The sequence below is a fragment of the Seriola lalandi genome, unplaced genomic scaffold (assembly GCF_002814215.2).
Source record: "Seriola lalandi dorsalis isolate HSWRI2012SDOR001 ecotype SW California unplaced genomic scaffold, Sedor1 jcf7180002054347, whole genome shotgun sequence".
In the NCBI taxonomy this organism is placed as follows: domain Eukaryota; kingdom Metazoa; phylum Chordata; class Actinopteri; order Carangiformes; family Carangidae; genus Seriola; species Seriola lalandi.
Window position 1 is genome coordinate 112,589 of NW_019524900.1, and position 24,771 is coordinate 137,359.

Here is a 24,771-nt window from a genome sequence, read left to right on the forward strand (position 1 = left end):
ATTATTACTCATGCGTTATTATACGATCATGTTGACTAGCTCGGCTGCAGAATGTCTTTGAAACAGGCCTTTATTTAGCGTGTGGCTGCTGCTGTCAGACATGAAAATAGTGTCTATGTGGAGACCAAAACTGAGCAAAGAGGAGAGTGAAAAGTATCAGGCCTGACTCCAGAAAAACTTTACAGGTGTGTAGTTGATATCAAAATGATGCGTACTCAGGACTCATGTAATAATGTAGTAATGACTCCCGAGAGCTCGTGGGTCAGAACATCAACATGTTGACGGCTGCTGTGATCCCATCACTAGTTCCTCCTGAATTCACCTGAGTAGTAATCTTAGTGAAAAGCCTGTTTTCTGATTCACTCCTGTTTGAATTTATTTACTTCCTGTTAATGCAAATTCAAACCTACCTCCATGTTTACATGCTGTTTTGATAAATTCAGCATATGGTGTGATAAAATATTTTTACAGCACTAATAACTTTCAGTACAGACTCATATATCATTCAGTACTCCACTGCTCTGAGTTTCTCTTCCCTAACAGAAATACTGTTTTCATTCACTAAATATTTACAGTCACTTTGATCTTGCAGTTTTTTTTATTTATTTATTTTTTTTTATCTCTGTTAAGTTAAAAGCCTTCCTGTGACTCACAGGGGCATAATCCCTCCCATCCCTGCTCGGCTTTTCCTTTGACTTGACTTATGCGGAAAATGTTGAGTTTCATTGACAGTGAGAAAAACAGCAGAGCAGGAGTGATTGAAATTATTCCTCTTGTAAAGTGAAGCTCACAGCTGCAGAGCGGAGAGAGTGTGATATGACTCTATTCTTGTACTGATGGAATTAGTGCTTTGGAAATGCCCAGTATTTTTGCATTTTCCATGTGAGCCACGGTGTTACGTAGTCACCCTAAAAAAGAATGTATTAGTTATATAATCATATTAACTAACCGCGCCAATGCAGTCCTGACTACATGCTACTCTCTCTGTTTTTTTTAGTCCTATGTTTCTGTCATGCATGCGATTAATCTTTACTTCGGCCCGTTGGGAATTAATCAGAATGAGGCTTTATTGGAAAAAGTGAGTGGCAGACTGTCATTTCCAAATGAAAAAGAGTGAAACGCCAAACGATATCCTTTTTAATTATCACAAGGTGGGATTGACAAGTAATTAATTAAATGGTAATCATATACGCTGTCAGGCCCATTCAATCATTCCATAAAGCAGCTTTTATTAATAGCGTCGTAAAGGACAAAAGGAAGTGGCTTAATCAGAATAATAGAGAGTTGTGAAATCGTGGCTGAAACATTAGGGGGTTTGGTTTTGATGAGGTCTCGAGGAGGCGAAAACAGCGCACCCACACAGGGAAGCGGAGCAGACGAGGAGTGTGTATAAACCGTGACGACCGCCCGCTCCTTGTGTGAAACCGATCGACTGGTGAATCCAGAGGAAAGCTATGATGCCTTATTGATTTCATCTGGTAAATCCACATGATCTCCGAGGTGAAAATGAAGATGGAGTTGGGGACTAGAGAGATGTTTAATGTTGCTCCCAAAGATAGAAAACAGAGAACAGTGAATAATCTTTGTAATCTGTGGTGTCATCGTGATGTAAAGCCGAGAGCTTTTCCAGAGGCTGATAGTGTGGACTGACTGATGGCTTATTAATGGTGATTAATGTATATCATCTTTCTGAGAGAAACAGACAAGCAAATAAAACATTGATAGATGACAGATGGATAGAAAGGAAAAGATGGATGAAATAAAAACTGAAGAATGTAAGAAGCAAGAACAGACGAGTCATTTTAATAGATTTGAGGCCGTCGCACGAGTTAAACCATGTGACAGAGGAGTTTAAACTGAGCCCAGAATATTTCTTAAATGTTCTACATGTGTTTATTTATTTGTGTCTCTGTGCCGACACAATAATTTTCTCTCTGTCCAGTTCTTTTATATTTACAGAGTAAGTTTCTGTTTATTGACATTTAGCAGCCAAACTGCTGTAAACTTTAATCCAGATGTTCATGGTGCCTGGAGGGTGATCCCTAATGATTTGGTGACAAGCCTCACCTGTGAAACAAAATGTCTTCCATATTGTCATTTTATTAAGTTATTTAGAGAGCGAGGGAGTGAGAGAGATAGAGTGTGAGGGTGTTAGAGAGAACATGATAATGAGAGCCTACATTGGGTCTATCACACCTCTGTCTTTGAAAACTGGAAACACGGGTGATGAGATCAGAGGTTGTGGGGCAGCTTCGTGGAGCTGAGGGGAAACTGCAGAGAGAGCTGAGAGTCGGGTGACGATTCTCTGTTGGTTCATCACAAACTGGCTGCTTATTTTTGGCTCGTAATAACTTTAAATCACTTACATTTCCGTGACTGGACCCAAACTTGTATCTCAGCCCAGACTACAGCAGTTTATATAACAGGTTCTGATGGTCCAACGCCATCTTACACACATATCACTTGAGCTTCATAAAAAGGTAATATTAGCTACGTTGCCAAAAAAGCAAGACAATGAGTGCTTTTAATTTCCAATTTGGAAACAGGTTGTTAATATTTGCCAACAGTAAAAATAAAAAAGGCCCATATGTGACAGAAGAGAAAAGCTTATTTATATAAAAATGGTTTTGCTGACTGTGTTGTGTCTATATCCTTTCTCTCCAACTCTCACTTTCTATTGCTGTCCCTTTTTCTCTGTACACACACACACACACATACACATACACACACACACACAGAGAGCATGTATCTGCTTCAGCACTGTAGAGAAGACAGATTAGAACCTTCTCCAGACCTCACAGTGCTCCTCATCTGCTGCGGCCTGATAAGCCCTGGAGAGACTGGCTGTTGCAGTGGGAGAGTATAGAGAGTCCTGCCCAGAGCTGCCACAGGTGGAACCAAATATCAGTGAAATTTACCTGACAATTAGTTTAGCTAGGTGACTTCCCTAAGGGGGCGCATATAGTATGTCTCACTCATTAAAAGCTCTCGCCATCGGCGCGTCGAGGCCAGACTTTTTCAACCTCGCTTTTAGCCCTGAGGTGAGAGAGAATCTGCTTATTCTGAAAGGTCAGTGGCCTGGAACGGGGAGGCAGGAGAAATCGAATATTGCACACTACTTTGAAATCCCCTTGGTGCTTGCTCCCATTTGTTCTGAGCGCCAGTAAATCAGTGGTTTGTTGTGGCCTTAACCTCAAGAAACTGCCAGCAGAGCAAAGAGGGCAGGCAGGTGGGGGTAAGGCCGAGTGGGGTTATTGTCATGCAACAGCCAGACGTAGTCAATAAATTTGATAGAGCTCAGCCCCTGGCACTTTGTGCACAATTACTCTCCTCTGCAGAGACAACAGAGAGTGGCGACACGCTTCTCTCTGCAACACAAACCTGGAGTGTTATCTTACATTTCAGCGGTGAGGCTCATCAGCTGCGTCTGTGTGATTCAGCAGTCAGGGACGGATAATGTGACCAAGAGCAGGACATCCACGTCAACCTGGATTAGCACTAAAGTAGGTATTATCTGATGAGCCTAATGATGGTTCCAGTGATAGACGATTAATTAAAATGATTGAATGATTAAATCAGAGGGTCATAATAGGGTTCATCATCAGACCATTTGTTTTATTGTGGGCACGTAGCACCGGGCATGTTCATCTTATCGCGTCCTCGCAGACTTATTGTATAATTCTATCCATCATCAAAGCATTCCTCAACATACAAAGGAAAGCAGGCTGAAAAGGGCCGTAATGAGGCGCCTGGAATGAGATCTCTGTGGCTTTGTTATTGATTGGAGATGTTTATACGACAGGAGAAGTAATGTCTTCACAGTAATATTTGGGAAATATAGCTCCAACAAATACATTGGGGCTGAGTTGTGTGGCCAGGGAAGGGTGATGGATGACGAGGGGAATGCATTGGGACGGCAGACACCTCACCCATTAATCTGCAGAACTGCGCTGTCTGTGTCTGTTTGCATGGCAACACCAGCTCCCCATTACTCATTTAGCTGATGCACATTATCAGTTTGTTGATGAAGGAGTTTGCCTCTAAAAGATTTGGAGGGTACTTTTGGCTCCCCTTACAAAACTCCTACAGGCTCACTGAGGTGTCAGTAAAGCCACTTAATTGCTGCACTCACCATATTTCATGTGGAAGCGTCCTGGATGAGGTTTCCCAGAGCCTCTCTGAAAAAAGGCTAAAACTTCTCACGCTACAGTTAAGCACCTCAGCTGGGTGCGTTGTGATGCTCTAAAGGCTGGAAAGTGATGGGAGTAATGGGAGCATTGTGTCAAAGTGCACTGTAATTTAAGAGCCGTAAACTTTAGTTTTAATTGCTTCTTCAGTCGACTGTTGTAAATTGCATCCTGCAGATTTCATGTGGTGGCCAGAGTTTAACTGTAAATTGCACAAAACAAGTCTTTTGACCTGTGGTATTTGAAAACGCTCCTGTGAAGATGGTGCATGGCTGCAGGCCGCTGGTGTTGTGGTTGTGGCTCTGTGAGCAATCATCCGTCACACTTCCATTAGGAGGCGTTTTGTGTGTAAAGTATTGTGCAGAGGTCTAAACAACCCTTCCCCACAGCTATTGTAGAGGCTCTACACAGAATGAATTAATGTTAGAAGGAAATCTAATATTGACCCATCGACCATCATTCACTGTCTTAGTACAAGAGCACCCTGGAGTGCTCACTTATCCACTTACCTTTAAAAAGACGGAAAACTGATGATTTTGCCATTTAGGGACAGACACTGAAAAACAAATAACTGAAGGGAGGTCCGGTTGTAAAGTACGGTGGCCCGGAGAGCTCAACGCACTGCAACTGAAGGAAAAAACATGCAAACAGACAAAACACAATAATGCAATTATAATACATCCATGTGTACTTGTTCAATGCTTTTAACTTCAGAAGTCACAAGGGCATTGCATGCATTGGTACCTGTTCATTTACAAAGCCCTTATTGGGAAATCACCATCATATATTACGTCTGTCTTGGTCAGAGCAGTTGCTACGCACCAAACTCTCCATGTAGGGAAGGTTAACTCTGAATTTGGGAAGACTGCGTTTGGATGTAAGGCCCTGGACACATGGAAGAAGCTGCAGAGCAATTTAAAAGTGGATAGTTTCATACTTTTTCCTCATTTTAGAAACAAGATTTTAAACCTTCCCAGAACACAATGCAATGGTTTCAACTGATGAGACTGAAACTGTGTTTTCTAATCTTGTCATTTTATATGTTTTAAATTGTCCTTGTGTTTTTAATTTTATTGTTTGTTATTTAAATTGTATTGTAAATTATTTTTCTATCTGTTCATTGAATTGTTTTTATTATTTTTTCGTGTACATTCAGGTCTCTCTTGAAAATAAGATTTACCAGAATAAATAAAGGTTAAATAAAAAATTGAACAAGAAGTGCGTCCCAGCTGGGTTCATCACTTTTTAATGTCCTGTGGAAACACTTCGGTTGTCCTCTATGCTACTTGCAGCGCCTTTGTTTGTTTGGTTGTGTTGTGAGTATTAGCAGCACATGTGTCGTGAAATCGTCTATTTGCACGTGTTGTCTTCAGGTGCAGTGCACTGAGCCCTCAGGGCCACCGTAGTAACGGAGCAGGTTGTGCAGCTCAACCACAAACTGTACAAACTGTGCCGTTCAGTCAGTGACACTAAGCTTTTGTAATGACAGAACTAATACTGTGACAGTTAACAGTTAAAAATGATTCTTTAAAAGTGGGATCTGTAATGATGATGACGACCACCTCGGGTTGAAGGTGATATTTAACAGCTTTGTGTTGAATTGTGTGACTGCATCTCTGACACCCAGCACTCAGTCAACCCAGACAGAGGCCAGCGCTAACCATCCATCAGCATGACACTCAACACGTCGCCAGCTCTCCGTGTCCAGACCGCCGTGGCAATTTCAGGCCACTAATTAACCGCTGTAGGCTTGTCTCCATGTATTGATCCTGCCTCAAGTGTTCTTAGCCAGGGTTTAATCTGGACCCTGTTCACTTTGCCACGAGGGCAATGAAAAAGTATTGTTTCACATCACATGGGACTGGATTTGTCTTTAGATCTTGGTCTGGTTTGTTTCTTCGAGAAGTGGCAAACACACAAGTCTGGAGCCACAGCCGGAGTCGCACAGATTACATGTTTAAATAGAAGAAATCCAAACGACAGTTACACAGATAACTGTGCTTCCAACTAATGAATGATCCTGATCCTGATGAGCACACCTCAGACATTCAGACTGCTGATGTGGAGCTTTGTTGCTGGATTATTGTTTGACTGTTTGAAACGAGGAAGCTTGAGTTTTAGTCCGGTGAGATTCTTCATTGGAAAAACAGGAACATACAGTGTCATCATACCAAAGCACCTGGACTTGCACCCTCGTAACCCTGGAGAGGAACAGGGATCCTCAGCTAATTGTACTAGTCTGAAAAAAAGAAAAAAGAAAATAGGTGGATGAGCTGCAGAGGCCAAAAGAGAAAAAGAAAAAGCGATTTAGTTTTGTTTTTGGTGCTAAATACTTACTAGTACAACCCTGGCTGTTATTGAAATTATTTTCAGATCTGTTCTGAAAATCAGATCTATTAACATTTTTTTATTCGTATTAAGAGGTTGTGCAAATGCCAAAAACGCACAAATGAAACAACAATAAAACAATTTCCGCCATAACCTTCATTGCTAGTAGGTGGCGCAAGTGTTGCAGGTGCAGCAGGTGTTACCTTCCTGGCCTGTAGGTGATGTACAGGTAGTGAATGAGTGGGTGAGTGGGTTCAAGTTCATGAATGACTTAAAGGAGATATTTGTTTTTGCTCTCGCTACATAGCCAACGTTAGTGTGAACAGCTGTTTACTTACCAGTCTAGAAGAAACGTGAGTTCAGCATCAAACTTTATTCCTTTACTCACCAGCAGCTGTCTCCAGCTACGTTTTTCTTCTACTACAGTTAGCATGCTAACCAGCTTTCCAATACCGAGCCACTCTAGCCTCCAGTCTGCCCTGAAGAAGTAGCTGCTCAGAGGGCGTGTCATTACCTCTTGTGTTGTAAAAACAACAACGGATGAGGCTCTTGGCACGACTGGTAAGTAGATAGCTGGTAATGCTAACGTTAGCTATGTAGCAATAGCAAAAACTTAATGAAAGCTCCTTCAAAGATGCAAAACGTCAAACTAAAAACGCTGTTTCTCTTCTACAGGGTGCCCGGTAGATCCGAGCAGGAGGAGGGCAGCAGGCGTGACGATGTCGTCTCATCCTCACATCATCACACCTCGAGAAGTCACCAGCAGCTTCAGAGGAGGAAGTCTGTCCTCCAGAAACATCCTCCAACTCAACAGTAAGCACTTTAATCCTCGGCCCACTGGGTCCTGCCTGTTTATCCTCTAACGTATCAATTGACTTCACTTTCACTAACTGTGCAGTTTCAGGCCTTTCTCCACTTACCTGTCGGTGCACTGTATGTTCAAGCACACGTGTGTGTGTGTGTGTATTCTTCACCATGGGGTAATTAGTATCTTTCAGTTGGGCGGTGACCATGCTCCTTACTTGATCAACTCAACCAGATCCATTTCACATTCTGTCTGTTGGCTGCATCACTGAACCACTCAATTTTCAGCCTAATTGAGCTTGCAGAGGCATCTCTGGTGGCTTGCCACAGTCCTGTTTGTATTTTCTGTGTGTGTGTGTGTGTGTGTGTGGGCGTGTGTGTGGGCCTGTGGGCATGTGTACGTGTGTGTGTGTGTGTGTGTGTGTGTGTGTGTGTGTGTGTGTGTGTGCGTGCGTGCAGTCCAAGCAGAGGCACACACATACACCGGGGAAACCAATTCTTTCCTCAATTAGACAAGCCGTCGCCAGTCAACTGGTGTATATATTCTTAACTTTGTCCTCAAATGTGGACTAGGACTGAAACAACACACACACACACACACACACACACACACAGAGATAAGTTAAGGTATCAGATAAGAAAGAGTGGATGAAAACAAGCAGATAATTGCTGATGATGATATAAAGCAGGTCTGACAGGTCTATAATTACATTATGCTCTGAGGAGAGAGTATAGAAGTGCTGTGTAATTATATTTCACAAACATTTGTTCATGGCACACTACATACTAATACACTGATGAACACCATGTGTCAACATATACTGTATAAAACATGTTTACAAATTAATTCATGCATAAGTTCACTCCAAATGTTATTCCCCCAACGGCTGCAATCATTTATTCACAGCTCTTGTTACTGTGCAAACACGGTCTGTTCACTGTTTGCTTTGTTTCTTACCTGCCTCACCGTCCCACCCCTCCACCTCCTCCACTACTGTTGTCTCTCTTACACACCGAACCCTGTGTGTGTGTGTGTGTGTGTGTGTGTGTGTGTGTGTGTGTGTGTGTGTGTGTGTGTGTGTGTGTGTGCGCACGCACGCACGCAGCAGTCACACTCCTGTCCCACACCTTTCTGCCTGTGGCTCTGAGGGAAGTGGTGTAGCTGGACAGTATCTGGTTAGGTGACTGTCAGTCGACCCAGTGACTATCTGATAAGGACACTTGGGAGAAATGTCCAGGGATTAAGAGTTGCACTGGGAGAGGAAAACAGAGAGAGAAGTGAATATCCAGTCCACTATGTGGAGGCACAAAATTCAATTTAGGAATGTCCTCCCGCAGGTGGGTCATCGGCCGGGTATCATCGCTTAATCCGTAAATAATTTGTTTTTTAAAAACAAAGAAACGTAAATCTGTTATTTGTTTCAAAACCAAAATGTAAAAAAGTTTGTGGTGTCAGAATCAAAAAAGGGAAAAACCAAACAAAACGGTCAGTTTTTGGTTTCTGCCAATTCTTTTTATCATTATTGAAAACTTTGGTTTGATTTGATTTTTATTTCTAAACCAAAAACGAAATCTTTCCAGACAGAAAGAGGAAGTGAAGTGTCAGAAAGTCAAAATAAAAGTCAAAAGGACATAACAGTGTAATATTAAGCAAGCAAACGATCTATACCAAGGTAATGAATGAATACATACAGTTAATGCATACATTGACTACATGATGGGAAAAAACAAAAACTGACCATTTTGATTGTTTTGTTGTTGTTGTTTTTTTTTGTTTTTTTATTCTGACACTTTTTTGGTTTTGAAACAGATTTAAAAATGTTTGTTTTTGAATTACAAATGAATGATGGATTATCTGATGATACCCGGTTTGTCCAAAAATCTATCTCAAGATCAATTTCCTCCATAACTATGCATTTAATGAAACACAATGTTTTTATACATCTGTTTCCTTTTCACACATTCGGTTTGTTCTGTTAAATTACAGTGTGACAGATAGTGTAGTTACAGATCAGGGCTGTTTTCTGATTGGTCCATGTTGCTTGTTCTCAGCCCAGAAAGCTCGACTCACTGCAGCTAAAGAAAACTCCTGCAGAGAGAAGAAAACCCAGTTCCCACTTTGTCAAAACATACATCACGTTTAAAACAATGCTAATAAGTAAAATACAAGTAAATTATAAGACATTAAGAAAAACACTGAGCTCTTAGCCGGTGATATTTATTGAAAATTGCCATATGAGTAGGACTGGCTGTTGTTTGAAAGGTTGGTGTTAAATGTTTGTTTGCTTTTATTACAAGGCCTTAACGATTCGTTATTAGCTTAAGCAGCACAGTGTTGTTGTGTAAAAGGCACCATCACTCAGCAGAGAAAACAGATGCTACTGCTGATACTTTTTATTGCACTCGCAGTAAAGTTCAATAACTCCAGTAATCTTCAGTATCTTTACTTCACCTGGTTCTGTGTCCAGAGACAGAGACAGAGAAGCAGTCCGACCATAAACGATAAATACAAAATAAATATATATATTATCAGGCAATTGTTATATTTTACCAATAAAAAAAAAAAGGAAGCAAATACGCTGCGGCCCAGTTCCGGTCCACGGCCCAGGGGTTGGGGACCACTGGTCTAAATATAAGCAGCTGCACAACAACTTTTCCTGATCCAAGAATAATCCCTCGGCTTTTTGATACAGTGCCACAGACACATTTTGGCAGCACTAAAAAAGTATTAAGGTTCTAGACCAGGCCATAAATGTAGTTTTTGTAAAAGATTCATACTGTCTGTAATTTGATCAATTTGGTTCAAGCCTCATGTCTCTTTTTTAAATTTTTTTATCTCTCTATCTCCCCATCTCTCTCATCCTCAATTCACTGACGCACAACTCCCCCTTTTTTCATCTGCTGCTCATTTCTGTTAAAGATTTGTGGCCACTTGCAGCCGGCACGGGTTTATCTTCCCACATGCTGCAACACACACTCCATCACATGGCTGCAGACTGCGTGGAGGAGGAGTAAAGCCGTTTTCAAATATCAGAAATATGATTTGGGGAGCTCTGAGTTTTAAGTTTGTTAATGTGTGATTGTTGTTCAAAGTGCAGGATTAGGCAAATTCTCTTGTCAAAGCCTTCAAAGAACACGGGTAATTTGCATGATCCAGTCCAAATGAGGTTGGATTATTTGGTGACGGGTAGATGAATCGGGGGTTTTCATTAGGTATTTTGTTGTTTGCGGAGGATAGCAGCGGAGGTGAAAGATACATTTTGGAGGAGGCGGCTTTGGCCCAGTTGTTTTACTGGACTGTTGTCTATGTACAAGCTGTTGGTTCTTGTGCTCCAACAATACTTAAATCAGTCAGCGCCTCTCTCCCTTGGACATTTGGAGGGTTTTTAGAACATATGGTCAAAATGGCAAAGAGATTAGATTCCACTCTGTTCAGTAAATATATTCATGATGGCAGCCTGTCTCCCCTTCACAGCGAGGAACACAGCACAGGCGCGCCGGCTGGAGATGGATGGGGATCACGTGCCATTGTTCAGACGTGGGATCAGACCTGACAACATCGCGCCCGGAGTGCACAGCTCTCTAAACGAGCCCGACGGCGGGCGCCGCAAGTTCAACTGCATGGCCGCCGTGTATCAGCGGGAGGGCAGAGAAGGTGTTAAAGCAGCTAAGGTCACGGTGAGGTCAATCTTTGCACTTTGAGCCTATGGGGAGCCGGAGGAAAAAAAAGAAGAAATTCTTATCTCTAAAGCTGAGACCACAAGAGTGTTTCCCTTTGTGTCCTCCTCACTTCAATCTCAAACACACAACAGAGGAGGAGCAACAGCTTCTATTCTGGTCATGAGAGAGCCGTCATGGAGGCGTGGAGCTCCTCGCAGCAGCACGCCGCTGTTACAATTCACAAGGCGATGTGCCCTTCACCCCTCTGTGTTTTACCGACTGTAGGAGAAGGTGTTAATTGTTCTTCTACCTGAAGGCACATCTTGTACTTTCACCCATGGATGCACATGCTAAATATGATTTTGGCTGCGGTGCATGTCTGTCTCAGACACTTTACACATTGCATTTCCTCCCTCACAGCCAATACTATGTGGAGTTAAACTGCGTCTTGCCTCGCACAGGAGAAAACATTTTTAGAGTTGCTTTGCAATTCAATTTGGATTTGACTTTTCTAGGCTGATAGCCATGACTTAATTTGGACCAGGTTTATCCCCAGCATAATTTCAGTGAGCTAGACCTGTAAAAAAAACTCAATTTTTTTATATTCCCACTCACTTAGCTTTACCACCCTGATTTTGAAACTCAATTTGAGGTGTCTAATTTATTTTTACTGGCAAGAATCACTGTCATCATGCAGTTTATTGTACTCTTGAATATTAAAAGGATGAGTCCAACAGATGTCCAAGAGTCCAGGTTCATGGATTCAAGTTTAGTTGGATCGTTTGTCAGAGGCTGTAAGACCGTCTTAAAACCCACACCCGCCTTTTCTGTTGCACCATCTGCTTTGGAGCTGTGCTGCACAAACCTAATGCGAGAAAACATTGTATGTTGTATTGAATCCTTTCCCAAACACCTGTTCTCAGGGCTCCAGGGTTGATAGACGAAATAATATAATTGTCTGAAAGGTTTGGAAAAGGTCATTTCATGTTCACAGCACTTGACCATGAATGAGAAGTGTGTAACATTAAGTTTACTCCATCATGTTCCAACTATAACATGCGATCAGAATGCAGCTATGGGTGGATTGGTAATGAGGAAAGTGCCTTAGAGTAGTTTCTTAAATGTCATGGAGAAAATTATGGTTTATTTTCTTAGTTTTGGCCTTTGTTTCTATCCATAGGCTCATAGAGCTCCAGCCCCTGGATGTTTTCTCCAAAAGCCCAGAATCTTTCATAAAGTTTATGATATATATATTATTATAAGTTATAATAAAAAATTCAACTTGGTCTCATTTCCCCTCAGTCTGTCTGAATCCAGCTCTTTTAGCTGCGGGGGAAATATCGTCATCTATGGGTCGCCCAACAACTAGCGGAGCTTCCGTAAAACGTGATGGTTTCATTTTTCTGCCCCTTAAATTTGTTTAAACCCGCGAATGACTGGCTCCGCTCCTGTTTTGCTCACTTACAATAACACTGTGTTAACCATTTTTTAAATGAGTCAACAGTTCAGTAAATACAGGTAAAACATTCAAAACTGTGTGTGTGCAAACTACAGCAAGTCCAGCCGGTCAAAATTGAAGCAGGAAGTCACTAAATAAACTGTGATGGATGTTTCCAATCAACACTTAACAAACCGATATGATGTTGTGTTGCCTGGTGTCACAATGGAACATCTTGTCATGTCTTTGTCTTTGTTCCTGGGTGTTAGGATGAGAAGAAGGAAGCCCAGCTGGCCAGAGAACTTCTTCAGATCAAGCCCAGTGAAGAGCGCAGCAAGGCGGAGAGCATTGCCAACATGCTTAGCCAGGCCATCACCACGCAACACCTCCTCTACGCCAGCCTGGGCTCCGCCGAGTACATGGAGTTTGTCCTCAAAAACCCCTTTAATGTCCCTCAGACCGTCACCATCCACTGTGATGACCCTGAGCTCAGGTAAGACTCATATTCTCCACTGACGAAGAGGAACTTAATCGTGTGCTTCATCTCTAAAACTGTATTTTACAAGTTTATAATTGTGTTCCAGGCCTAACACACCAACTGTGCATGTGTTTCTGTACTGTTTGTGTGTGTGTGTGTGTGTGTGTGTGTGTGTGTGTGTGTGTGTGTGTGTGTGTGTGTGTGTGTGTGAAGCTCTGGAGATAGTTCTTAGAACCTATTTTCATCCTGCTTCAGGAAATGATGCTGCGTCCTCACGCTGAACTGTCCCTAATGTCAGACACAACCAGTCCAGAGGATCTGTGATAGTTGAGCTCTCCACTCCTGTTCCTCAGAATTATTCAGCACCATTCTTGGCATCAAAAGTTGCCTACAACACCTTGTCAATACAAAACACTTAACAGCATAGGGCCGTAAAGCAACATGATACTGGATATGACCCATCGTTAATGACCCTCTGAAAAAACCCAGTGTTTCACCTCGTTAACGTCCACATAGTTTTTATATAATACAGACACATGATGAGTTAAATAATCATCAGCACCGTGACTGAGTGTTTCCACCTTGAACTGCAGTGAACCAATGACAGACTCATAAACACAGATTCAGGGTTTGGGCGGGGCTAAATACACCTGAAACCTTGTCAGTGCAGAGAGAGAGCGTTAGCATTAGCACAACTACTAACACTATGTCCGCCACTGCCAGTTACAAGCTAACAAACAACATGAACAAATAAAAGATGCTAACGATGCTAACAAGTTCTGACCCGTCTGCTACTCTGGTTCTGGTCACCACAGACTCCTCCTCTGAGTCTGGGTCTGACTGAGGCTCAAACATGTGACTGAGTCTCTCTGATGTTTCCTCCTCTCACCATCTTGATGCTCTCTGCTCTTTCACCTGTCCACCAGGAGCCAGTAGGTGGTGGGCGGGGCTTAAGGCCTGATCTAGGAAGTAAGAGGAGATGAGCTTCAGACCCAGTTTTTATGTGTGTAAATCACAGCAGAGGATTTTCACAGAATTTAACAGAAGTGGAAGACGGCCCTCCTCAGTCTCGTCATCATGGTTTCTAGTCTGTTGTTGGTTCGTTGTATAACAAGTCGTGAGCGGTGTCTCATTCTGTACTGAATCAATTTACTACTAATCATCTAGTTCATAGGAGTTCTGTGAAACTTCGCCTGGTGCTCACGCTGCAGTGACTCAGCACTGCTCATTCATGATGCTGATTCATTCCTTCATATTAGCATTTATCAGCAGGTTATAACATTCATAGCTTTTAAAGTAAACCACCGTTCCTTTTATTCTTTTATACCAGTATTTTTCTTGCTGTGACAAAATGTCAAAATCTCTCTTGAGAGAAATAATAAACACGAGGTTTTCAGACCACGGACGATTAAATCTCAATGAGCCGGTTAAACACTGTTGTTCAAGGATGCAGTTTGTGTTTCTTTAAGTGACACCTGCGTGGCTCAGTTGTACAGAACTGACGGGTCACGGTGCGAAGATTTTTTTTTTTTTTTTTTTTCTGAAGGGACCTTTGCGTTCCCCTCGCAGTGTGTTGGTGGAGTTATAATACACTGGCACTTCAGCAAATACTACATGAAGGAGAGAGATGACGCAACACTTTACATTATGTATTTATTGCTCATTACTCCTTTCAAAAGGTCGAGCTCCGACAGCAGACAGCCACCGTCTGTGAGCAGAGCTGCAGCTGTGAGGGATACAGCTGTGGCTGTGGGCGGGGTTAATGCTTTGACTACATCTGCATTTGTGGATGATCATATATGTTGCTATGGATATGGCCATGGTAGCTGTGCTGTGTGAGTTCAGGAACGCAGCATCTTCCGTATGACACTCAGCCGGCACATCCATGTCAGTGCACCACACATATATAATCCCAGCATGTAGTTTACACGGATATATCTGTGGCTGTGTCCCGATTCCGCTAGACCGTCCCATTTCGAAAGGCTCCTTCAAGTGTCCTGGGCCATCATCGCGCTGGTAATGAAAGCAAACAACAGAGACCAGAGAGCCTGAGGATCACACTGTTAAATGTCAGTCTTTTGTTTCAGCTCAGTTCAACAGTGAACGGTACAACTGTTAAAACCAAGAGACTTAAAACCTGAAGTTTCTGTGAAAAAAAAAAAAAAAAGAGGTAGGTATTGTCAAGGTTGCTAAGCGACCAGTATCTAGCTGCTGGTACTGACTTTAACCTGAGCCAACCACAGCTGAGGGTGCAACTGGTGCTGAAGTCACAACCAGCGGTGAGCTAATACATAAAACATACTACTATATTATGATGCAGCTCAGCCTTTCTCTAAGGATCGAAGGTGATGCTAAACGTACTGTGAGGTGACACGAAACTTATTTCCACTGGGGGCTTCATATTGTTGCATTGAAACACTGATGGATTTTATTTTATTAACAATTTACTAGAAAAAAAAAACATTTCAGCTATACTTTCACATCACCAGGTGATTTAAACAAACCTTTTTTAACAGCATCAGGAAACATAGACGAACAGCATCTCGGAAAAAGACCACCAACACAAAACCGTGAAGTGATTTCATGAAGATGTTTTTTATTCAGGTTGTGGGAGTCTGATTCACAGCTCGCTCACTGTTTTGACATGATGCATGCGTGTGTAGGTGTGTACTGATATGTGTGTGTTTGCATGTGTAGCTCTTGTAGGGTTTGAAATTGGTTTGATTTACTGTGTTGACATGTCTTGTTTGCATATAGTAGGTGCATTATTTAGTCTTTGAATTTCCCACTTTGACGCGGCACATTATGTACGCGTACGTTTACGCTTTACATGTTTTTAATTTTGTTCACAGTTTTGAGACGTGTGTGCATTTTTATTTGTGAATGAAGAAGATAAATTATTAGCCTTTTCAGCACAAATCGCAGCCACATTTTCAAACACATTTTGTGTGGCTGCATTATCAAACTCTGACTTTTCAGCTCTGCCAGCACCATTTCAAAACATTTCACACACATACAGAGAAGAGTCTGACTCCTTGAGCAGCACAAACAGGTTGTCCTTGACACAGATGCAGACATAATGCTGGTGAGATGCTAAATGTCCCCTTTAATCCACACACAGCAGCCATTATGGCGGATGTTTCCTGGATCACCCGCTCCTGGTATCCATGCCGTGTTTGTTTGTGTTTGTTGTTAATCCCTTCGCACTAAGTCTTTTGTTATGGATTCTGCTCATGCCTGAGCTTTGGATTAACATATATCACGTTGATCAACAAAGGCTGGAGTGCGCTGTGGATGAATCATTATGGCATTAGCCCAGCCACCGGGCCTACCAGGTCTAATTGAGAGTCATCAATCCCCGCATCTGTCCTCTGGCCGGCTTAGTGCCCTGCTAGTTTATTTATTTATTTCCCGATGAGGCGGCCTGACACCAAACCGTCTGCCACCTCTACCAAGAGCCAGAGATGTGTAAATTGACAAGGAAGCTTCTGCATCCGATGTGTCCCTGCTGCAGCACCGAGGCTTTTAACGATCAAACTCGAGTAACCCAGTTAGAAAGAGACGGTCCAAGATGCCCAGCAGGGCCCAGACTACTTGTTACTTGTTTTTTTAGTGGGTTTTTTATTTTTTGGAAACTTGAATGTTGCTCTTCGCTCTGATTCAGTCATGGAGGGCTGAGTGTGTGATCAATCCGCTCTCTGAACCACTTTGTACTCTGCTTGGTTTTTATGTCTCCATGCCATCAACAGTCGGAGCTGGAGGCATGTTGCTTTCGGGCTGTACGTCCATCCCGTTCTCATTAAAGGATGAACTGATTAGATTTTGGCGGCACTTTGAAGCCATAATAAAGACACAAATGGTTAATATTTTATACGTCTCTGGATCAACAGGGATGTAATCTGAGACTAGTCTGAGTGGCGGAGGCAGAGGTGATGGAGGAGGTGATTCTACTTGTTTTCTGTAAACTGCCGTTTTAGGATGAGAAGTAGTTGTTAGAAGCTGCAGCTGAAAGACGGATCCAGTTATGTTTCTGCAGTTACGCATGTTAATGCCAGACTTTATCATTTAGCTATGACATGTATGGTAGTGATACCGAGGTTTGGAGGAGACTTCTTTGTTTAAGCACAAACAATAGTCTCCTGTACGCCGACACACCGGTGCACAAAAGCACCAAACGCTCAAACTGACAGAGGAATGTCTCCGGGGGGAAAAGGACGATTACAGTTACTGAGAAAGAAGTGACTGAATCTGAATCCTAGAAGGTATTTGTACTTGTGCTTGTGTTTTACAACAAAACCTGCCCCTGAACCTCAGTTGTCCTGGACTGAGTGAACGGTCCTCGGTCAGTCGGAGGTCACTCTGCTGTAACTTCCCCCTCAATATTTCAACCAATATTTGACAAGGAACTCTGAGATCTTGACAGCATAAACAAGGCCTTGGGTCAGCTCTTTGTTGTACAGAAACCAACAGAAAAGAGTGTGCCCCCACCCACCCCATCCACCCCCCCAACCTCAGGCTTTGAAGGGAGAGTTTAGAGTTTAGCCGAGCTGTGGCTTTGATGTCTGCAGTGGTGCAGAGCCCAGAGGCTCCTCTCCACGAGGAGGACACGTTTGCTACCTGTTGCCATCCATTTTGCATGGCTACCTTTTACACTCGGCCTCACGGTGCCCAGTGTGAGCGATGGCTGCTGGCTAGGCCAGAGACCGTGCAGCTCCTCTGCTGCTTTCTCTCCCATCATTTTTCCCTCTCACATTATCTGTCCCCCTCCCCCCCGTGTTCCTCCACTCTGAATCCATTCACTTCTCTCTCTTGATATCCTTTTTATCATCTTTATTTCGTTCCCTCTCTTCTCTCTTTTAGCTCCATTTGTCTCAATCTGTTTATCCTTTGCACTTCCTACGTTGTTCTACTTTCATTCCATGAAAATGAGTCAGCCGATGGTTTCTCATGGAGGCTGGGGTGAAATGTCCGCACACAGACAGTCTTTGTTGTCGCGATAAGCCACAGGCAAAGTGTTTTATTCCAAATGCACAGGTGGGAATCTCCAAATAAATTTAATGGAATTGACTGTTGCATCTCGTACTAATGTCAGTGAGGTGGGGCCCTGAGAAAAAGTCTCGCTCCCCTATTGAGAGAAATTCACCTCCTCACGCCTCGTGTGTTGGAACCTTTTGAAGTTTAAAGCAGCACTTCCTTTTATGCATTTGTGCGTGAAATTTTTTTGCATTCAAAGGAAGCAGATGGAGCAGAGACGAGACCTCCCTCCGCCGGAGCGTGTTATCTGTTCCTGTTGCTTTCTCCCCGGAAATCCATTCGTTGGGGTTTGTAGTGAGGCTTTCACTGACCTCTGCACGCCTTCATGAAAAGCCCCTGACGCTAATTAAAAAGGAAAGCATTATGTTTGGACTGTTGACTGATCGACCTTGGAATTTAGCTCAAATTGGATGTTGACCACGCAGTGAACTTTTGCTTGTTCTGACTCTCCCATTGGACGAGTGGGAGGTTTCAGTATTGTTTGTTGTTTGTTTGTTTGTCTTCACTAAAGAGAAAATGCGTTGTTTTAGATGTGTTGCTGGATGCCTTTGAGAGCGTAGATCCAGTATGTAGGGAGTATTTACCACAGTCTAGTGAATGATACCGCACAGCTCCTAGTAATCATGATTTTATTCTAAAGCAGGTGGAAAAATGTCTGAGAGTGAGTTCAGAAGATCAGTGTCACGTCTCATGTCACTTAAGTATTCTTAAATCTAATTAGAGCTTTTCCTTCATCTAACTCACACACAACCACCTGTAGCATTTCAGAATTCACCCACTACATCTCACTGACGTTTGCACAGCAATAAATGACATTACATAACATTTGTTCTGAAACCTGAAAGTGCTTTCACAAAGCGGACTTGTTGACGGGCAGAAGTTATCACCAAAGATCTCCCCGGCCTGCTATTGATTCGTTCTCTTTGGAGTTCTTTGTGATCCTGTCAAACTGAATGAACTGAGATCAGAGATGTTGATCAGGTGAATTGTCAACGGCAGAATATTTCAACGACTACAGGCTCCAGATCCACAGGGTTTTCTTGCAGATATTCATGTCGACCAGAGGGTGACCCAGCGACGCTACTATCAGAGTAAAATCCCTGCTCTCCGGATGATGAACCATTTCCATTTTTTTCACGCTCACTTCTCAAGCTCCAAACTCAAGACCAAATGACTCCTATTACACTGTAGCTTTTACATAATTGAATATCCAGGTTTCCATTAAATTTAATGAGCAAATCCATGTTGGTGAGATGAAACTCATTTGATTTTAATGACCTCGTGAACTTTTTCTGTGCCACTGACGTCTGCATTCATCTCTGTGCTTCTTAACCAAAGTTCTGCAAAGACTTGAAGAAAAGCAAAAAAAAAACCTTCAGTGCATTGTTCGTTCTGTTCAACACCATCTCATCACAGGACCTAATGAACATTTCAGTGTCCCGCTACGCAGGTTTAACCTTTTATTCTTGATTGTGTAACAAGTCCGATTCTGATTCCGGATGGATCCCTTAAAGATATAAGAGCCAGCTTTCATCTCACCCGTGCCTTTAATCTTTCCATCCAGTGTCATCACCAGCACAGAGGAGTGGCATTACTTCAAAGCGCTAACCAGAAGTCCGACTCCACTGGAGGAGAATATGTTCCACCTGGAGGAGGGTGCTCCGGGTCCCAGGGTTTACCTCCGGCCCAAAGAGAGCGTCCACATTCCCTTGAAGTACCAGAGCTTCCTGTGCGACCACACCATGGCCCTTCAGGTATCTTTGTATCTTTGCAGTCAGATTAGAAAGGTTGGGTTGAGTTCTTGGAGAGAGTCGGCACATCTTCCCCCTCTCTCCTCCTTCTCCACAATATCACACCACTCGACAAGTCTACGTATTGATTCCGGTTCAGGGAAAATCTTTTCAAATTGATTCGCTCTGTGGTGTGAAGGTGTGTTTTTGGTGCGAGAAGCCCGTGGGAAGAAGAGATGGAGCGGGTACAAAAGTTGAAATTTCATTGATGTAAATGTCACTTTACCTCAAGGATTATTAACCGTAGTTGATCTATTCGAAGGGCAAGTTATACAGATGGAATGGTAACTCAGGCTTGACAGGTAATTTGATGCCAGGAGGGCAGTTTGATATAAATGTCACTTACACAGGCTGTGGCCTTATCTCCTGTGGACAACTGTGATTTTATGCCCTTTGATTCTCTTCTGCTTCTTTGTGATCATTTGCAGTTTCCTGGCCTGACGTACAGATGTAATATTTTCTCTGCAGTCATATGTGTTGTTTTGTTTTTGTTTTGTTTTTTGGTAGATGTTCAGTTCTGATAAACATTCGGTTTCTTATCAAATCCTCACAGGGGCCGAGCTTCTTACCTGCAGGCAAAGGTTCTCAGGTGGCCAAGAAGAATCTGTCCAACATTGTTGCTGCCAAAACTATCAAGGTACAGAGTGTGCTACTTACGCTTCGCACAATGTTTTCTGTGTATTGGACCATCTCTCTCTCCATCTAAAGTCCTCTGCCTCCTAATCCCTGATTTGTTTGTCTCCGGGCTGGAATTATAGCAAGATATGGATTTGAGCTGCAATCTGGATGTACAGTATGTTTTCCTGCCGTGATAAGAGCTGTAATGTAGTCCAACAATTTTAGCGTCTTAATGTATATGCCTTTATAATTTGATTATTAGATTCAGCAGAGCAGAGGAAGATAAAACCTGAGCTCAGTGTGCAGCACGCAGCTTTTGATTCGGGGGTTAACCTCCTGCCACATCCCTAAGTCTAACAACATCTAGTGTACAAGCACAATCCCAGACAACTCTCTGCGGAGTGGCAGAGCGCCGCCTCCTCCCTCCTCTCCTCTCCCACACAGTCACAGCTCAGACACAAAGAACACTTTGAAGTGTCAACTATTTCAAAAGTTACACTAGGCAGACGAGATTGTCAAGCAAAGTGATATGCTGCAAACCACTTTTATCTTATTGAACCTTGTTTATCTTCTCCAATTGGCAAATGTCAGGCTGGAGAGTTAAACTATCTGCTGATTGGAGGACAGCTTGACACGTCTGGCTACTTTACTTTACATGAACGGCGTACGCACCGCATGACTCTCAAGTTATTTTCCCACTTTCAGCGTTTATTTGACCGTCTATAAATATGTCAGAAGTTTACAGGAGAGAGAAACGACGTGAACGTGCTTGTTCTGATTTACTGTTGATTAAACAATGAGCTCTATAGCTGCAGATGATGTAATGTGCAGCCCCTATACAGCTGCAGCTGTCACCAAAATAAACTCTCTGCAGCTGCAAGCGTCAGTCGATGCTTACGTTATTGGCACGTGGCTTTATGCTGCTGAAAACAAGATATCCATCAGTGCTCGCCAGTACCTCGCCATAATCCTGTTGTTTGTGTAGAGTACAGAACCCCAAAGCTCTCCCATTGCACAGGGTGATGAAATATTTGCCAGTCTGCCAAGCGTGCGTGTGTCTGCCTACATTTTTTGTGTATTAGTGTGTCAGTGTCAGCACTGCTGCTCTGAGCAAAAATCCTGTCAAGAGGTCAAAGAGGTCAGGTCTGGATCAAATCTGTGTCCCGCTAAAGCTGACAAGCCCCAACAGCAGAGCTGTCAGGATGCCAGCTTTGGCACCGCTGTCAGTCAGCACCCATCACCAGAGCCAGATATGGGCCACTCCTGCAGGTCAGCATGGGCCCACAAATCTCACACATCAACCGTTTTGGACAGCTGCTGTTTGGCAGGGATCAGCTTCTGTGAGTGTGTGAATCAATGACCAAAATGTGGAAAGGTCACTTCAGAGCATTCTTCATTTCTCATGACTGGATATTTTAATCCTTTCAGGCAGTTAAACTTTACTTCGTATTGTAGCTCTGAACAGAATTAAACTGTGTCTATTTTTAATGGTGTAACCCTCTGCAGTGGGATGGAGTTTATAGTGTGTGGACACCTGAACATTAGAGCCATACAGAATGTGGCCTGAACGAGCTGCTCTACCAGCCTCCTCTCCCCCTGGGAAGCCTCTCCTTAAGATTTCGGTGCCTCGCTGCAGGGATTTGCTCCCACTAAGCCACGGCTGCATTATGGTGCTTGAAGTCAGCCACTAATGTTGAGAGATAAGGCTCAAAGTTCAGTGTCACTGTTCATTCCAAAGGTGCTGGATAAGGTAAAAGTCATGACCCAGCACAAACTCCTTCAACAGGAGAAAAAGACATTTATATATATAAACCACAATATGTTCACATTGTTTTTATGATGTTGGAGATCCTGTCATTTACGTTATTGAAATGAACACCTGGTTGGTCTGCACCTTACCACTCAGCACAGCAGTGATCGGAAAACAGTTTTCTACAATGCACAACAATTATTTTGCTGTGACAACATCACACTTTATGAACAAGATTACAAGTTTAAAGCCCCGAGAGGACGGCATGTACAGTCATGTCTTTGCGTCCTCTAGAGATCATGTAGCTTAAAACTCTGAAGTTTGTTCTGATGGTGGCACTAGAATAAAAGCCACGAGGTCGTCCCAGATCTGTGAATTTAATGGCGACTTGTCATTTAGACGATCAGGTGTTCTGTGTGAAAAGTTGAGTTTTGATTGACATAAGAGGAAAGTGCATGAATGTGCTCAATAAATTTCATGGTAATCTGCCCAGTGGATATTTGTACAAGTGGAAATTCTGGCCTGACCGCGGCATTCTGGGAAAGGCAGTGGATCAAGTAAAACATAAGGGCTCGTCCATTAGGGACCTGAACATTCACAGCAGATTTCTTGTGAATCAGTCCGTGAAATTTCTAGGTAACCTTGACTTGGACTAAAGTGTTGGTCACAGGGAAATTCTGACCTGACGGTGGCTTCGAACGTGAAGTCAGCAGCTCAACGTGAAACATCTCCAGCAAAGTTCATGACAATGTGTTTGGAATTGGATCCGAATGAAGCGTGTGACCCAGACAAACTCACATCGTCAAGTCACACCGCAAAACCTGTGTGTTCCTCTGATTTGATACGGTTTGAAATAGTCAGTGAATAATTCATTAACATTGCAATCCTGCTGTTCAGCCATACGTAATCTATAATTCCTGAACTCCACTTCAGTTATGCAGAGCATGAAGTCATTCAAATCAAGGCGGCAAGCACTAGTTTGAGATGATGGAGTAGAGTATGATGGTACGTGAGAAGGTTGGCAATCCCAGTGTGTTTGCATATTTTGGCGTATGTGTGTATACCACTTATCGTATGTAATTAGTGCATGTGTGTGAAGACAGATCCTCTGGGCTGTTTCAATGCAGTAAACTTCAAAGCACACTCAGCAGCTCTGTGGGGGTTTCAGCAGTCTGAGGCCAGTTTTTATATTCCAGTGTACAGCTTCTATCATCATCATCATCATCATCATCATCATCATCTGTGAATGTTTGAATAAAACTTCTTTAAGAGTGTTTTTTTTTTTAAAAAAAGAAAAAAAAAAGAAGAAGCTTTATATGTTATTTAGAGCTGAAATGCCTCAGGAAGAAAACACAAAGTTCCACTTCTGCATTTCACTAAAGAGAGCCAGGAATTACAATGTGGGTGTTTTCTTAATGTCTAATGACACAGGAACATTGTCTGTATTGTTGTGTCCTGTTTTAAGGTCTCACACACACACACACACACACACACACACACACACAGAAAGTGTAGATTAACTAATTAATTTAGTTTGTGCCAAACAACAACACAGCATTTACATGACCTTCCTCACACTACCTTTAAAAAAAAAAAAAATCCAATTATTACAACATTGGTCTTAATTTAATTATTGTTTGTATCTGTAAAAAAATTAATTAACTGTAATGATCAAGTTCATTGCTGAGATCCAGGAATATTGCAACATCACTAACATGAAGTCCAATGGTGCACGAGCAACTCTTCAGGTTTCAAACAAGTCGCTGCTCGCTCTCAGATTCACCTTCGAGTGGTTTAGATCAGTGTTTGTGCCTGGGGGTCTAGATCTGGATCTGGATCTGGATCTGGATCTGGATCTGGACTGGCTAAGGGATCCAAAGATAGAAGAAAAATAAAAAAATGAAAATATATATTTCTGCTAGACAGAATTAGTTTTTCTGAATTTACTCTAAATTTAGCTTTTTTTGCTGGAACACTGGAAACTTCCTTTAAAACATCCAAATCTGACTCTGCTCACACTCCTCACAGCTCACAGTGTCACAGCCACAGCTTGTCACAATATTGATCATTAAAGAATATAATTTTGATAAACTGATACGCTGTCAGACTTGTTGCAGTGATGTCACCGTGTTCCCAGATCTCAGCAGCTACACTTAAAGAACTGATATGTCTGATTGTTTGTATGTTTTCCATTTTAAATGAATGGAAGAAGCATTGCAAAAAAATAAAATAAAAGTTGTTATAAACTGTCATTCCCCTTTAAGGAGCTTCTAACGCAGCTATGAATGATTTATCAGTTTGTCTTTCACTGAGGAGTTTCTCTGCATCCTGATGATGTAAATGCTCTTTCTGGGTATGTAGCATCAGGCGGGGGGGGGGGGTGGCATGCTGCTGAGACTGCCCATTTTCTCTCCACAGCTGACTTTCAAAGCAGAGGACGACAAGCCGATGGCCATCTGCCAGGTGAACGTGGAGCCAACACCCCACGTTGTTGACCAGACTTTCCGACTTTACCACCCCGAGCTCTGCTTCCTGAAGAAGGCCATCCGTCTGCCGCCCTGGCAGGACCCCACAGGTAGTCACGGTTACCCCAGTCATCCCCCATCAGCCATTGCTCCCTTGCACTCTCCCTGCACTGTGTCTAGATTGGATGATTTAATTTCTTTTAAAAATTAATTTGCATA

At 42.7% G+C, this 24,771-nt stretch overlaps 1 protein-coding gene across 1 annotated transcript in view; it reads left to right on the plus strand.

Moving 5' to 3' along the window:
* Window positions 1–24,771, plus strand: part of LOC111656193 (nephrocystin-4-like) — a 130,358-nt gene that overhangs the window by 95,367 nt on the left and 10,220 nt on the right. The window contains exons 14-19 of the mRNA XM_023407831.2: window positions 7,191–7,328; window positions 10,795–10,997; window positions 12,687–12,910; window positions 19,494–19,683; window positions 20,273–20,356; window positions 24,506–24,662. Of these exons, the coding sequence (XP_023263599.2) occupies window positions 7,191–7,328; window positions 10,795–10,997; window positions 12,687–12,910; window positions 19,494–19,683; window positions 20,273–20,356; window positions 24,506–24,662 (996 nt within the window). The remainder of the gene's footprint in view (window positions 1–7,190; window positions 7,329–10,794; window positions 10,998–12,686; window positions 12,911–19,493; window positions 19,684–20,272; window positions 20,357–24,505; window positions 24,663–24,771) is intronic.